Raw genomic sequence first — 15,645 nt, 5'->3', positions numbered from 1 at the left:
ATTGTAACAGGCCAGAAACTCAGAAGTTCGAGCAAATGCAGCATTTTTGTTTGTTGATGCTTTTCCTGTTCGTGATCCCAGTTTTACTGCTGAAGAGATGGACAGTGAAATTCAGAAACAGTTTGAAGAACTTTTTGTAAGTTTTAATGAAACTGAAATGTTAAAAATGAAACTTTTGTCAGAACTAACTCAGAAAAAAATTTTGTTGATGCAATTAAAATATATGGAATTTCTGAATAATTGTAGGGAAACAGAGGTCTATGGTGCAGAAAATACAAAATTAAACTAATATTTTAAATTTCTATAGTATGTTTTCTGCAGATGCTATACACCACTTTAAACTCTAAAAAGGAAATATTTTGGTTTGTTATTCACTATTCTGTGAATGAGAGATGCCTTTGAAAGATGAAATGCATGAGTAATGATCTTGATCCTTGCTTACCCTAGGATTGTGGGGGAGAGCTTCACAGTTACTATGGAAGCACTCAATCAAAGTTCAGTACTATATTACTAAATACTTCTGAAATTAAGTATAATGGAGAGAACCTAAAAATCTCCTTGCCAGTCCAGATGGGTGAGAATGGGCATAGTATTTTCATTAAGAAAATGTTGGGGGGTTCCTGAGTTGACGTCAGATAATTGAAAGTTTCAAAGTTGTAATGTTGTTCCATAGGAACAGTGATCAGTGTAAACTCATATAAATAGAAATCCAGATATTCTTAATTAAGTCACAAATGCAAGACTTGATTTATTTAAAAAGAAAAAATTCAAAAGTCCAATGAAAAAAGTTGGCCAGTAGTTACCTTAGTTTTGCTTCTGATTAAATTTCCTGGTTTTCTTCATAGTAAAATGCCTTGAGGGACTATTAATATTACAGTTCTTTTATTGTATGACAGTTTTCATAATGATTAAAAGGTAATGGAATGCATTTTGTTTAGGATAGGCTCAGATCAAACAGCAGTAGAGTCGCAATAATCCATATGCTCATGGTGTTATTCTTCTGTTTGTTTTAGAGTCTCTTAGAAGATCCTCATCCAGTTGTCCGCTCTACAGGGATACTTGGAGTTACTCAGATCATATCCAAATACTGGGAGATGATTCCTCCAACAATTCTTGCTGATCTTTTAAAAAAGATAACTGGAGATCTGGCATGTGATATAACATCTGCTGATGTTCGATGCTCTGTTTTTAAAGTAAATGTTTTTTATCATGACTGTCAGTTTTCTATTTTACTTGATGTACAGGTTTCTAGTTTAGGCCACTTTAAATCAAGGGAATTTCTTGTTCTTCAAAATGTCTTAGGCAATAGAATTGCTCCTACACGGAGGTTTTGCACGTTTCATAAAAGCCATGTGTTTGGAAAATACAAATGTCTTTTGAAATAGTAACTGATTGGCTTTCTGACTCTAAGGTATTCAATTTCAGTTGTACACAGACTGTTTGGACCCAATAATTAATTTTTTTTTAGCTATTAGAAATAACGCTTAGACTTGAAAATATATGTAGGCAGCTCCAGAATTTCTTCCATCACTGGCTTTAAGGCATCCCAAGACACGCACAATTGGGATTTTGCGTCCCACTTTGTGTGTGTCTGAGGTTTGAATGGATATAATTCCACGGCTGGTCTGGTCACGCCTCCTCCCATGCATTGCTCACTATGTTAGAAATAGTTCATCTACATATTTCTGGCATGTGAGAAATAACTGATAGCTTGGACTGGAAAATGAACTCCCTAATCAACATTTTCACTTGAAGAGTTTGTCTGTGTCAGTTCAGCCTTAAATTGAAGCTGTCATCCTGTTAATCCTCACTTGCTCCACTACTGCTTCATGGGGGAGCTATCCTGGATAAGCAGAAAGTGCTGATTTAAAAATGGATTGGAAAGAGAAGTGTATTTCTAATTTGAAATCAGCATATTTTAGAGAGCCGGTGTGTCCTCAGGCAGAGGGCAAGACCATGGTCTGAGTGTAGGTCTGAAGCTGATTCAGCTGAAGTGAGTTCACTGAACAGACTTCACTGCAAATTTGAAGCAACCAAAGCAGTTTTTACCAAAGAATATGACAAGAAAAACAAACATGCACTGTGTCTGCCCCTGCTTCGTTTAACATGAGAAGTGTCATGGTCCCCTTCAACGATTTTTGGCTACAGATTTTTCAGCTCTACTCTTTCTGATTTGTTTATTTTAGTGCCTACCAATAATTTTGGACAACAAACTAAGTCACCCACTCCTGGAACAGCTCCTGCCTGCAACCAAACACAGTCTGCATGATAATTCTGAGAAGGTGCGAGTGGCTTTTGTGGAAATGCTGCTCAAAGTGAAGGCTACCAAGGCTGCCAAGGTAGGATGATGACACTTGATAAGTAGCAAGGAGACAAAATCATGGAATTTATTTGAAAAAAACAGTACATTTTGAGACTGCTGCAGTGGTCTTAAAAAAGAAATAACCTGCTTTGCTCTGGTAATACTCTTAATATCTATGGTATCCCTAGTGCTCTGTGGGGCCTTGTTCTCTCTGGATGGGCAGGGGAGAGCAGTGGGTTACAAGCCACACTTCCCTCAGCTGCCCAACTCTTCTAAATGCGTAACACCTTAAGCCAGGACCTTTTTTGCTTTGATTTTCCTATTTTTATAGTGTCTATTTCTATTTTGTGGGCACATCCTTCAGGATTTTGGTGTCTTTTTATAGTGATTTATAATGGATTTTGTGTTCTGCTGTGGACTCTTATTTAGAGTGATACTGTCCAGCCACCGGCATTGTAGCATCTTTGAGCTCTTATTCCACTCTCTAATGTTAATAGCTTCCTAATTTCAATTTTATATTTTAATTTAACAATGGTTTTGTCTCTGGCTAAGCCTAATAAAGACATAAAACTATTAGAAAGCATCCAGAGGAGGGCTCTGAAGATGGTGAAGGGTGTAGAGGGGAAGCCATACAAGGAGTGGCTAACGTCACTTTGTGAATTATTCTGAGTTTGTAATTATTCTGCAATTAACGACAGAGAAAAAAGATGATTCTCAATGTAAGGGATTCTTAGGGGAAGGAGAGATCAGGCTTAAATAAAGAAAAAAAGATCCTAGTAAGTGTTAGATGTTTTTCAATAACTTCCTATTGATTTAAAAACTGTAATGTGTATCTCTAGTAAGTCCTGGGATCACTTACTTTTTATGACAATTTTAACAGGGACATCCATAGCTCAAGATCACAGGGTAATTATCTGATGCAAATATTTCTGCTAAAGAGTAAAATAGCTTCCTTGGCATTGACAAATACTTTTTTGTTTGTTTTAATTTGAAATTGTCCAGCATAATTAATTCAGAATCTTCTCAGAAAAACTACAAATGTAGTGTTACAGCTGACAAACAGCTGTGTAGTCTTTCTGAATTTCATAGCATTTGATTTCTGTGGTACAAGTAAACTAGAGCTCTGCTAAGAATGGGATGCATTCAGTATTTAGTAATGTACGGTTTGGGATAGCTTTGGAAAGGGTGTTGATCCATTTAAGGATCAACACCCTTTTAAGGTGTACACAGTACTTGTGGGTAGTTTAGACCTACTTTGTCCTGTGAGGAGAATATGAAACATGGCACATAATGACAATAATTGTATTTTATGGTGATATCCTTGTAGAGTAAATAGTTCTTCCCTGTATCTATGGAATTGCATTAATATTGCAGGTGAAGTGGAATTGCTTAAACCGCAATTTTAGCAGTGAGTCAGAGATACCAGGAGATTTAAAACATCAGCACAGCAGAATAACATTATTGTAGCAGAATTGACCTCCAGTACACATTGGTGTAAAAATTAAAAATTCTCATGTTTTCCAGGTCGATGTTCTTTATATTTGATTAGACCATTGCCATGGAAATCATTTAATGAAGGTGATAGTTTTTTCCTCTATTTTTGTTTCACTCCTTTGAATATCTTCTTCTCACCTCACAAAGTTTTGGAATATCTGTCCCATGGAGCACCTCCTGTCTCGGCTGGAAGCGGACTCTCGGCCAGTGTCGCGGCGCATTGTGAACCTCCTGCTGAACTCCTTCTTCCCCAGTGGCCAGTCTGAGGATGTGTGGTGTGAGCGCTGTGTCACTCTGATCCAGATGAATCCTGCAGCAGCCAGGAAGTTCTATCAATATGCCTATGAATTCACTGCCCCCACCAATATAGGTAAAGCACAAAACTCTGTGAGCTTTTGGAATTACTGATATCATGCTATGTAAATGTTTTTTTCTTATTTCTGTAACAGTGGTACATTGTTGCTAGGTTTTTGGGGGGGATTAGTATAATAATAGTTTGTAGTTTTGGAAATTCTTGACACCAGCAATAAGCACAACAGGCAAAGTCATCAGCTTTTTCAACAGTGAGGAGATCAAAGCTTTTCATCTCTGTTCTTATGATGCTCTACTGTACACTCCAGCCCATAGTGGTACCTGGTACTTCTGGTCCCCTTCCTCCCCACACGTACCTTAAAATTATCTCAGTTGATACCTATTTTTCATGTAGAAATAGGGTAGCAAATGCCTGATGCCTTAAATGATTTGAGATCTTCATGTGAAAGATTATATAGAAACTGAAAAAATGTTTACATCTGATAATCTGGGTATCTGGGATTTGTGGATCAGTGTTTTCAAGTTGCTCAGAGAAAATCTAAGAAGTCCTCCTTCAGAAAGCTTCTGAAAGTTTTAGTGAAGCGGGCATGTACTGCCCAGAATGTCGCTGCTTTTTAGAAAAGTCCTACTGAAACAAGTAAAATCAGGAAAATTTTGTTTCAGAGAAGTTCTGTTAAAACTCGAGCAATCAGCATCGAGTGACTTGGGTGAAATGCCCAAACCATTGCCTCTCACTGATCATCTTGATAAGGTTATGAAATCACAATTATGAAATCAGCCTGTTGTACTTCCACCAGAGGGGCATAACCCTTTCACTTTTTGTAGAGCTGAGCTCCTCGTTCAGAGGTGAGGGAATGGGAATTGACATAGGAATGAACATTGACGTTGGAGGGAATGTGTTCTTGAATGGGAGTCATTAAGTTAACAGCTAGGCCAGATTAGATGTAGGAGTTGTGGAAGCTTCCTCTGGTTCTGATTTGATAAGGTGGTGGTTATTTGGGGGCTTTTTAGTATGCTGTTTTAACAATAAAATTCCAGAGCCTGATGATAATGTTGTCATTTCTTCTTCATACTTGAGGATATAAAACACATTCACATTTTTTCCGTTTCCTTTACAAGGAATTTTGCTCCATTTTTTCCTAGTTGTTTCTGGTTCTGTTGCCTACTTTTTCATACTGGCTTTCCAGCATTGTAATTAGAAGCACTTATTACCAACATTCCTAACAAATAGTAAATGTCTCATTTATTTCCACTCCATTTAAACATAGCTAAATTGATGCTCACTATTCGGCGCTGCTTGAATGCCTGCATCCAGAAAGCAATGAAAGCCAGTCTTCATGGCAGTGGGGATGATGATGATGATGATGATGAAGATGGAAGTGAAAAGGAGAACACCAGTGTAAGAAAGTCCACTCTATTCTAACTTCTGATAACTTCTTTTCAGGAGAAGTTATGTGAGACAGAATATGCTTAATGTGAGACAGAATATGGCGGAAAGTCTAAAGGAATGCCCTTGGGCATCTCTGGAGTTGGAAGGGGAGAACTGCCATTATTGGATTTTCATGTCCTGCAGTAGCAGAAATCTGGTCAAGTAGCTAGAAAAAGATAAAAGGAATATGGAGCATATTTTAAATTAATAGTTGTCGAATTCCAGTGTTGATTATAAACTGGTTTGATTTTGCAGTTAAATTATTTTAAAGATGACTATTGCAAGATATGTGAAGTTAGAGAGATTAAGACTCAGTTGTGAAGTTCCTGTTCTACAGCAACTACAGTATCTTCGTAAAGGGTCTAGAAGGATTTTTTCTAGTGTCTTTAAGGCCTTATTTTAATTTAAATTCCTATTTGAAAAAATATAATGGGTAATTTCATCTAAATGTTTATATTTCAGGTGTTGGATAATGTGTTGTCAGTAAATGATGTGGCCAGCATGGCAAGTTTGTTGGAGATCACTGTAATACTCTGGAGAAGCATCCACAAAGCACTAGATCATAATGAAGATGCCAAAGAATATGCTATCAGGAAGTTTGCTTCTGTACTTCCTGAATATTTTAAAGTATTTCAGGTAAAGAAAGCCTAGATTTTCCTGTATTTTCTCAGTATTTTCTTCAGATGCTTTCATGTTTTATATCTTTTATCTATTTTTATGACATTAGGTATTCTTTTTCATTGTTGCTATAAACTATAAACAGCAGCAATTTTCTTGGAATTCCACAAGTGGGCAGAAACTATTCTCCAATGCATGTCTGACTGATGAACCATTATCTAAATAGTCAGCTCAAAAATACTTATGCAATAAATTGCTCTCCTTGTAAGGTTTTTCTAGGGTTTTATTCTTTTGAATGTTGTAGAACTTCTAGAAAACAGTAAATACAAAAGAGCCATTGCAGAATTAATACTCATTGTACATCAGAGTCCACATGTTTTTCTACCCGTTGTCCTCCAGACTCTTCCACCAGCACCACTTCTTACAATTCAGCTGCAGCTGAAGCAGCTGAGGCCCTTTTTGCCCTGAATGTGAATTGGCAGAGTGCACTTGCAGCCCAGAAAGCCAAACATGTCCTGCTGACCTGCTGGAGTGAGTCCAAAGGATGGCCACCAAGATGATGAGAGGGATGGCGCACCTGTCCTAAATGGAAAGGCTTAAAGAATTGGGATTGTTAAGCCTGGAAAAGAGAAGGCTTTGGGGTGACCTAACTGCAGCCTTCCTCTGCCTGAAGGGAACCTGCAAGAAAGACAGAGAAGGGACTTTTTATAGGGGAGTGTAATGACAGGATAAGGGGAATGGATCCAAATAAAAAGAAAGTAGGTTTAGATTAAATATTAGGAAGAAATTCTTTTTTGTGAGGGTGGTGAGACATTGGCACAGGTTGTCCAGAGAAGCTGTGGGTGCCCCATCCCTGGAAGTGTTCAAGGCCAGGTTGGATGGGGCTTGGAACAACCTGGTTTAGTGGAAGGTGTCCCTGCCCATGGCAGGGTGGCTGGAACAAGATGATCTCTAAGATCCCTTCCAACCCAAACCATCTGTGGTTCTGAGGTTTCTACTAATTTAAATCTACTCTCTAATAATCTGTCGATGCATTTATTTATTGCTTTGATTCAATATAGGCAGTTAATTAAAATCAGTCATTTTCATATTGTCAGACTCCTTGCTCTAATTGTTTTAGTGTAATTCTCGAGGAGGATGTCATCCTGAGAGTGGCCAATAGTGGCTGCTGCACCCAGAGTGAATTTGGAAGGATGACACACTGGATATCTTTTTCTTCGTTGATGGCTTTTATGCTGGAGTATCCTGAAATGTGGTGGCTACTCCACTGCAACTTTGCTTTACATAATCAGGGAGTGAAAAGCAGCTCATTGCTACATATTACTCTGCAGCACAGAGACACACGTTCTCTCTACCCTGAAAGCATTTGGAAGTTGTCAAAGACATTCCAAACTTTTTTGATAGAGAGTGTAGCATCCTTTCTGAAAGCGTCTGGTGAACAGACAAGATATCCAGCTTTAGCAAGTAACCTCTTTGACTTGGATATTCTTACAGAGTGAGTATGTAGCTTGGATCTAAAAGGACCTGTCGTCAGAGACAGGTCCTAAAAGGCTACAAACATACTGAAGCTGCCTGTTTCTTTCCTGAAAAAGCTACAAATATATTTTAAAAGTTCTTTTAAAAATATGAGCTTTAAAAAAAGGTTTAGATCTTGGAATGGCTTAGTAGATGATAATTTCATTTGGCTGTTTCCATGATGCTTGGACATAGAGATAAACTATTTTTGAAGAGTTCTTAACATAGATTGGTTTCTGTGTAACCTGAGTGAGATTATGGTGTGGCCTAGACCATGTATTATGACATGCTGTAATGAATAATAGTGCATTAAACATTGCCATCCTTATATAAGAACGTTTTTCTTTAGAGTCTTTTTAATAAGTTTGTCTTGTGAATGAATTTAAGGCACTTAAGGTTAAAAGGAGTTAGATGGTGTCATGGTTGTGCAATTAAACCTTAGTCTCTAGTGGAAAAAAAAGTGATGAGGAGCTGCTGTTTCTTTTGCAATGAGTATTAACCTAATGGAGCCATGGCTATTCATGGTAGTTATTCTGGCAGTTTGTCAGAAAGTAAAGGATATGATAATTGGTAATTGACCTCCAAAACCAGGAATCAGACATTTCAGATTGCAAGCCATATTGTTTTGAGCTCCTTTCAACTTCATTTGTAGTGAGAAAGGGAAATCCTTAATTTGAGGAGATGTAATCACAGTTTTTCAGTACTGTCTTTAGTTTTGCTTGCACGTGTGTACCTTTATGTCATAGAGTGTAATTCTTTTATCCTAGGATGACCGGTGCATGGCTCCACTGATTATTCTGGCATCCTTTATGCCCCCTGCTGCTATTCCTACATTCAGGTACTGTTTGGAAATCCAAAATGCAAATGACAAGAAGTTTCTTGCTGGCTGTATTAGTTCATTTTTTGCAATCTGATATATTAAATGCCCATTTGGGTAAATTAAGACACTGAAACTGTGATAAGTCAGTAAAATTTGTGATGTTCAAGTCTGTTGAAATCGTTGGTGAATCCCATTGGTGAATCCTTTGTTTGTATTATACTAATTGTTTTCTGCACTTATGGGTGTGAAAGTAATATATCTCTTTATCTGTCTGTTTTCTTTTAAGCTGTGGTGTGGTTTCCAGACTCAGAAATATTGACAGTGGAGCTGACCAAAACAAGTATTCTATCCTGATCGACTGCCTGTGCCGCTGGGGTCAAGTCGGGCACATTATGGAATTAGCCTGCGATTGGCTCTCTGACTCACTCACCCCAACAAAGGTGTGCAAATGCATGTGACAGGGAATATAGGAATTACCAGACTGCTTTAAGGCATCATGCTTTTTTAAAATAGAATAAGAGTTTTTAATGCTGTATTATTCTGCTTTGAAATCAGTTCTAAAGTCAGATACTAACAGAGTTGTACTGGTTTTGTGCTTTCTTCTATTCAGAATACTAAAACATCTGGGCGTCAAGTACGAATCCATGTAACACATGAATCAAAGCCAGACTTAGCAATTGATTACATTGAGTATTTATTGACTCATCCTGTCAATTGTGGTTGCCTACTTTCTGTTCCTAAAAATAAACTGAAGAAGCTTTTGAAAATCCTCGGTGCTTCAAAGGTAGTTTTCTCCTTCTCATAAACAGTGCTCATAAAATCAGTTCTTAACATCATGTATTGCCTGAGTCAAACTAAAATGCCTGCAAGAACAAATAAATGAGGTTCATGATGCACTCTCCCTTTGTAAAAAGATTTTTTTGTAAAACGATTTTCCTTTTGATCTTTATTTCCAACAAATACTCTAAACTAGAAGTATAGTAGTTCAGAATTGTTTATAGGTGGCAGATTTTAACCAGCTTCTCAGTCTTAGGTGTCTCAAAGTTTTTGTGATCTAGTGTTGAGTGTTTTTAAGGGACCTGACTTATAGAATATGCGAATAAGGAATAGTCTGAAAATCAGTTATGGCATTGAAAAATGGAAGTAATTAAAGTATGCTTGTTGCTTATTTGGGTTTGGTGCTTTGCTGTTCTTGTGGGTTTGGGGTTTTCTTTAACCTTTTGTTTAAAGCTATTGAGTAAAGAAACATTTGAAAGGTTTTTCTGAAAAATATAAATGTAAACATTGATATTTCAGAAGTTTCTTGGCTCAGTTCTGGAAGGAACAGATTCTGGTGGCTGGAATCAAGCAACCAGCCTAAGAGCCTTCAGCCTCTTTTGCAGATTGACTGTTCATCTTCAGCATAAGGTATGGTTATAGCTTTCCAAAATAAACTGGAGTTACAGTTGACAGTATGAGGAAGTTCCAAAACAATTGGAGAGACAATTGGTAAACTTCCCTTTTGTTTTTTTTTCAGTTTTCTGAAGAAGGAGAAGATCACCTTTCACTTCTGAAGAAGACAGGTGCTTGGATAGAAAGTCAAGTTGTACCTTTTGTACTAGCAAATGATCAAGAGGATGGTATTTCAAAACACAGTGATGTTTCTGAATTTATTATCCAGGTTAGATGATTCCTATAATATAAATCAAGCTGCTTTCAATTTGAAAAGCTGTAGGTGTAACAGTTTGTGTGCAGACAAACTGCACAGGCATTTGTGTCATCACTTGCAGTGTCCCTTACCCCTGATCTTGATTTGCCCTTCAAAGAAAGCATTTGATGGATATAATGTGGGTGAGGTTTTAGCTAGTTCTGAGCTGTTTTCTGTTGCATTCATCTGACATTTTATTTAACCCAAGGTGGATTTTAGCACTGAGCTTTTACCAGATTTTGGTGAAAGGAAAGATTTTGCTAACTTTGGTCCCAGTCAGTGTCTTTGAACAACCCAGCTCATATATACACAGACTGATTAAAAATTCTCACTCTGTCTGTACTTCCATCTCATAATCTGTTTAGTATGTAACAACTGTATCTGTAGGGAAAAGCTCTTTTTGTCTGCTGGTTTTAATTTTACTATTAGAGGCAGGTAGAGATGTCATATTTTGCCTCAGTAAATTATAAGTATCAATGGCTTTGATCTGAGCCCGAGTTAAAAAGAGAGGATTTACTGCCTTTTGAGAAACCATTTACTGTTGGGAAAGGGCAATGGAAGCATTTGAAGGACTGGCTGGAATTCATGCTTTTCAACAGGTGTGAACTGAGTAACTCCAGTTAGGTACACCAGCTCTCAGGGCACCTTGGCTAAGAGTTTGTAGTTTTATTATTTTTTGAGTTTTACTGAATGATTACTCTACATAAAGTTTGGGTTTCCTATAATTTTGCACCTCTCTTCTAGGCTTACCTGACAGTGTGTAAAGATGTCATAATGGTGGGCCTGGGAAATGTCATATTTCAAGCACATCTGTTAGAAATGGCTCTTCAGATTATGCAAACAGGTACCCTATTTTGCCCTATTTTGTACTAACAGCAACATCTGCATTTATACTTGGCTGGCTTTTCTTGTATTAGCAAGTTAGTTAATCCCTGACTTTTAAGAGTTGGAGGGAACATTGGATTCATACTTAAAATATTAATTGGACTGTATGAAAATTTCAGCTAAGGGTGCTCTGAAATGAAATGTATTGTCTACACTTGTAAACTATCACTATTTGTTGTATCTAACTGAGTTTCATTCTAAGCTTGTACCTGATTAATATTACAACTTTTACATTATGGTATTTATCTCTTTCTCTAGAGAGAGGTGGCTTTTGTGCTCCAATGTTGCTGTGTGCTCTAAAAGAAATTGTTGAAGCTTCTTTAAATCAAAATACTGAGACAGAGGAAGTGACAAATCTTTTCCACACTCTACAGAACGTCTTTCAGAAAATTTTAGAATGTGTGGCACATACGCTTAAGAAAGAACAGGAAAAAGGAATTCAGGTATGATATTACAGTTCAAATTGCCACATAATTGCTAATGTGTAGATGAATCCATAATTTTTATGCAAAGGGATAAACTTAGACACTTTGAGGTTGTTACTTTTCTATTACCAACTGTTTGGGTTGACACATGATTAAATTTTCAGTTAAATTTTCCAAGTTTTCTTGTTACCAATTTTTTGGGGTCTGTTTTGGTCTCATCATGACAGAAGAACCAGTAAATTGCAGAACAAATGCATTTTGTTGCCAGTGATTCTGGAATGTGGTGGTACTTCTAGGCTGTTAAACTTATCTGCAATTAGATTAACTTCCTCAATCCAGAGCAAAGGATTTGTTTATATATATTATGATCTTGGAGGGAGGAAAAATTTTATTATTTATTTCTTTTAGTCTGAATGATACCAACTTCAAAATATGTATGATGTTCTAACATTCTTGAAAATCTCACATCTTCACAGAAAAGTAGACTTCTTGTACTTTAAAGCAGATACTAAATAGTAGTGAAATAGGTGGATCAGTCTGGGAAATTTGCTGATCTACTTTTCAGGACTTCTGTAAAACATTCAGTTCTTTTTTGTAAGAACCACTGCTTTGTCAAATTTATGAGCAGACTTCCCAGTTGTTGCTGGTTCCCCCTCTGATCCCAAGTGACTAGAATACCTCAAAAGCTTTCAAGGTGTGGTCTGCACTTCACAGAGAGGCTTGCGGGTATATTTCATTTATACTCAAGCAGTCTGAAAAAACAGATGTGTTTTTCTTTTTGGTTTTAGTTGATTCACTCTATTCAGATGCCTCTTGGAGAATTCATCCATGCACTGCAGTGCTGGCATTCCACATTCCCAGCAGTTCACCAGAGTGTTCTCTCCACTCTCCTGGCTGCAATAGTAGCAGAGATAAATTGTGTGCTACAGAAGGTAAAGTTAATCCTGATTTTCTTTTTTCTGTTTAACACCTTCTGCTTTTTAAATGTTATATTGGAACGACAGAGCTTTATTCAGGAAATTGATCTTTGTACTGCAGATGAGGATTTTGTGTGTGTTGGCATGGAACAAACAGGAAATTATATTTGCTATAATTTCACATTAGAGTTCATCTCTCAGATTTCTGACTACAGCTGTGTAGGAACAGACTTGTCCTGATACCTATTTCAGTATCTGCCTCTGACAGGAGAACTTAGCAGTAAGGCAGTGTTGGGGATTAGTAACATGGGTTCTGGGATATTCCCTCTGTGCTTTTGTACTGGCTCTGACTGGGAAGGAGTCAGCTTTCCTCCCTGCAGTCCCTGTGCTGCTGTGGTTGGCATTTGTGGCCAAGACATTGTTGAGGACACACCAGTTTGTTTTGGCTGTTGCTGAGCAGCACTTTACAGCGTCAATATTTCCCTGGTTCCTTCACTCTAAAAAAAAGTGAGGCTGTCAGTGGGCAAGAGGCTGAGAGGGAACGCAGCTGAGACCACGGACCCAAACTGATCTAAGGCTTATGCCACACCATGCAATGTTGTGTTCAGCAATTAGAGCTCAGGGAAAGAAGGAGGGCAGGGGCTTGTTCTAAACCTACCTGACTTCATCCCACCCAGCATTAGGGAGTCTGGGAAGTGATCCACTGATGTGTGACAGATTCCCATTCCCTACTCTTGGAATGGCCCTGTAAGGTTCTGTAGCCCTGTTTCAAAGCAGGCTGATGCCCTGCTTGGCACTGATCACTTGTGCATTCTCTGCTTCCATACGGAGACATTTCATGTGCTGCATCTTGTTTTTGGTTCCTTTAGTTTTTGTGCAGAGGATATCCAAATGTCTGATCTGCATGGCTTTGGAAAGTGAAGAAAGAGTCTCTAATACTGAAAAGAATATGTAGACAGAGATTATTTCATGTTCTGAATGTCCCAGGAACCACAACTGTCCTTGAAGGAGAAGGGCAATATTCCCACCCCATTTTAATAATGCAGGTAGTGTTAGGAGCAAATATGATTAGTAAGATTGGAAGCTTTGAGAATTAAAAAGGAAGAACAGAGGCTCTTTAGTAGAGGCTGTACTTTTGCTGTGGGTTCTGGATGTGTCAGAAACAGAACAAGAAACAGTTGCCAGAAGGAACCACAGAGCAGCTTCCAAGGTTCTGTTACAGGAGGCACTGAAGCAGTACCAGCTGTTTGCCTGCAGATATTGATGTATCAGCTGAGAGGCTCTGGGTGACAGGTGCTCTTTACAAATGATACAGAGGAAACATTTCTGGGCTTGAATATACTGGAGATTCATACTCATAGATTGAGTGTTCATTCCAGTCCCTTATCTGAGCTGGGCTTTTCCCTGCCACCGGGTTGTTGTAAATCAAAATTCAGTTCTAACTAAATATTTGTCATCTGTTTAGAACTTTACACCAAAAAGAGCAGGTGTCCAGAAAATCGCTGTCACTGAAGTTGCATTTAGAAATCATGAATGCACATTTCAACTTGGAGCGACAGAGGGGACTCATTTGTGTTTAATAGGCTGTGCCTTTGTAAAGAGTGACCACCAGTGTAGTTAAATGAAACTTATGGTGGAAGCAACTGCAGAGAATATCTGCCTTGGTACAAATAATGTTCATGTGCTTTAGTTTCAGTCTTTCTAATTTAATTTAGTTTTGTTTATTTGGACACAACACAGTTGAATTAAAGCCACTCAAAGAATACTTGTGAATGTTCCAATTGTTTGAGGATAGGTCCTGGTTCATGTAATTATTGAAATACAATATTCTGCATACATATCTTTCTTGAGCTACAATGGTTGTTGACTTATTTCTTTTTTAGGCTTCCAGTGAAAATGACTTAACTATGCCAAAGACTATTTCAGACCTTCCCCCTCTTTCAAGCAGTTTAATGGTTGTAATTATGAAGTCAGCTAATGTTGTCAGGTAAATGTTTCTATATTAATTTTTCCAAGATTTTTGCTTATATAAAACAGTTTATGTGTTTAAAATAAAATTTTAATTTCTAAGTTCAAATAAGTTTTGAAGAACTAGTTGCTTTGTAAATTTATCTAGACTATTTAATAATCCCTTTTTCTTGACATATTGCCTGTAGGTATTGATTGCTGGGGTTGAGTCCATTTTTTAACCAAGAGTGCTTCTTATTTACAAGACTGTTAATCATGATGAGTTTTTTAATCATACGTCTTGGCTTGCTTCTTTCATAAGTTACTTATAAAGCTGAGTCCCCTCAACACAGAGATGTTGAGATAAAATATTTGCCAGAAATAGAATTAATCCTTTGATTGAACATCTGCAATGAAGTGACATGTACCTGTGGCTGCATTAAAGTCACAACATTCGAAATAGAAAGTATCTGAGTGCTGAAAGCCTCCAAAAGTGAGCTTATGTTATTTATTTTTTAAGACTTAAACTGGGAGGGTATTTGCTCTATTTAGTGGGGGCCCTAAATATCTTCTAAAATTGTCACAACTGAATTTCATTTTGCATGGTTTGTTCATATTCAGTTTTTCTTAACATACTCTACACACTAGACTTGGTTTAAATTTTAAAGGGACTTGGAAGTCCTATTGCTCTCCCTGACTTACCACGACTAATTCCTCTTCTTTCCTCACCTGACAGGCACTGAGTATCCCTGTCTCTGCTATTATGAGGTCGTTTTTTTTCTTCTCAATCCTTCTCTAATTCTAGTTGAACTTGCAAAACAAAAGACTCCAGAGACTCCAGCAATAGTCCAACTAATGCAATTCTTGCCATGAGGCAGCAGCTCAAGGTGTTCTCTTCTGGTGAAACCATTATTTTACACATCTCTTTTCAAAATAGATGCAGAAAATCAGTTAATTCTTCTGAAACTTTTTCTTGTCGTAATCAAGGTGAATGTTGTCCATTCTTGGTGGAGAAAACTGCAAGTTTGGGCCAAATTGTTTCTGTGTACTTGGGGAAAAAATGTATCTTCTAGTACTTATCTTTTTGGGGTAAAGATTTGGAGATAATTTCCATCTGGTTCTACTGGTGCCTCAGAATTGAGACTACTTTTAAGGCTTTTTTATAAATCTGTATTGCTAGGCCATAACCAGAGTCCAGCAGTGAATGGTTCCGTATTTCAGACATCTTTATTTCAACATGGAAGCCTCTGACATGAAATCTGATGTGAGCTTCTGCTCTGTGAGCTCAGAGTCA

The 15,645-nt window shown here is 37.6% G+C and overlaps 1 protein-coding gene across 3 annotated transcripts in view; it reads left to right on the top strand.

Moving 5' to 3' along the window:
• Nucleotides 1–15,645, top strand: part of NCAPG2 (non-SMC condensin II complex subunit G2) — a 46,964-nt gene that overhangs the window by 19,981 nt on the left and 11,338 nt on the right. For 2 of the 3 annotated variants that reach the window (XM_030943097.1, XM_030943096.1), the window contains exons 11-25: nt 11–136; nt 1,014–1,193; nt 2,187–2,339; nt 3,944–4,166; nt 5,377–5,507; nt 6,000–6,173; nt 8,438–8,508; nt 8,777–8,930; nt 9,101–9,274; nt 9,787–9,897; nt 10,007–10,150; nt 10,922–11,021; nt 11,321–11,505; nt 12,276–12,419; nt 14,288–14,391. In XM_030943097.1, the coding sequence (XP_030798957.1) occupies nt 11–136; nt 1,014–1,193; nt 2,187–2,339; nt 3,944–4,166; nt 5,377–5,507; nt 6,000–6,173; nt 8,438–8,508; nt 8,777–8,930; nt 9,101–9,274; nt 9,787–9,897; nt 10,007–10,150; nt 10,922–11,021; nt 11,321–11,505; nt 12,276–12,419; nt 14,288–14,391 (2,174 nt within the window). The remainder of the gene's footprint in view (nt 1–10; nt 137–1,013; nt 1,194–2,186; nt 2,340–3,943; nt 4,167–5,376; nt 5,508–5,999; nt 6,174–8,437; nt 8,509–8,776; nt 8,931–9,100; nt 9,275–9,786; nt 9,898–10,006; nt 10,151–10,921; nt 11,022–11,320; nt 11,506–12,275; nt 12,420–14,287; nt 14,392–15,645) is intronic. The other variant, XM_030943099.1, reaches the window with a different exon arrangement.

This window comes from Camarhynchus parvulus, chromosome 2 (assembly GCF_901933205.1).
Source record: "Camarhynchus parvulus chromosome 2, STF_HiC, whole genome shotgun sequence".
NCBI lineage: Eukaryota > Metazoa > Chordata > Aves > Passeriformes > Thraupidae > Camarhynchus > Camarhynchus parvulus.
This window is presented reverse-complemented; position numbering and strand designations above follow the sequence as displayed.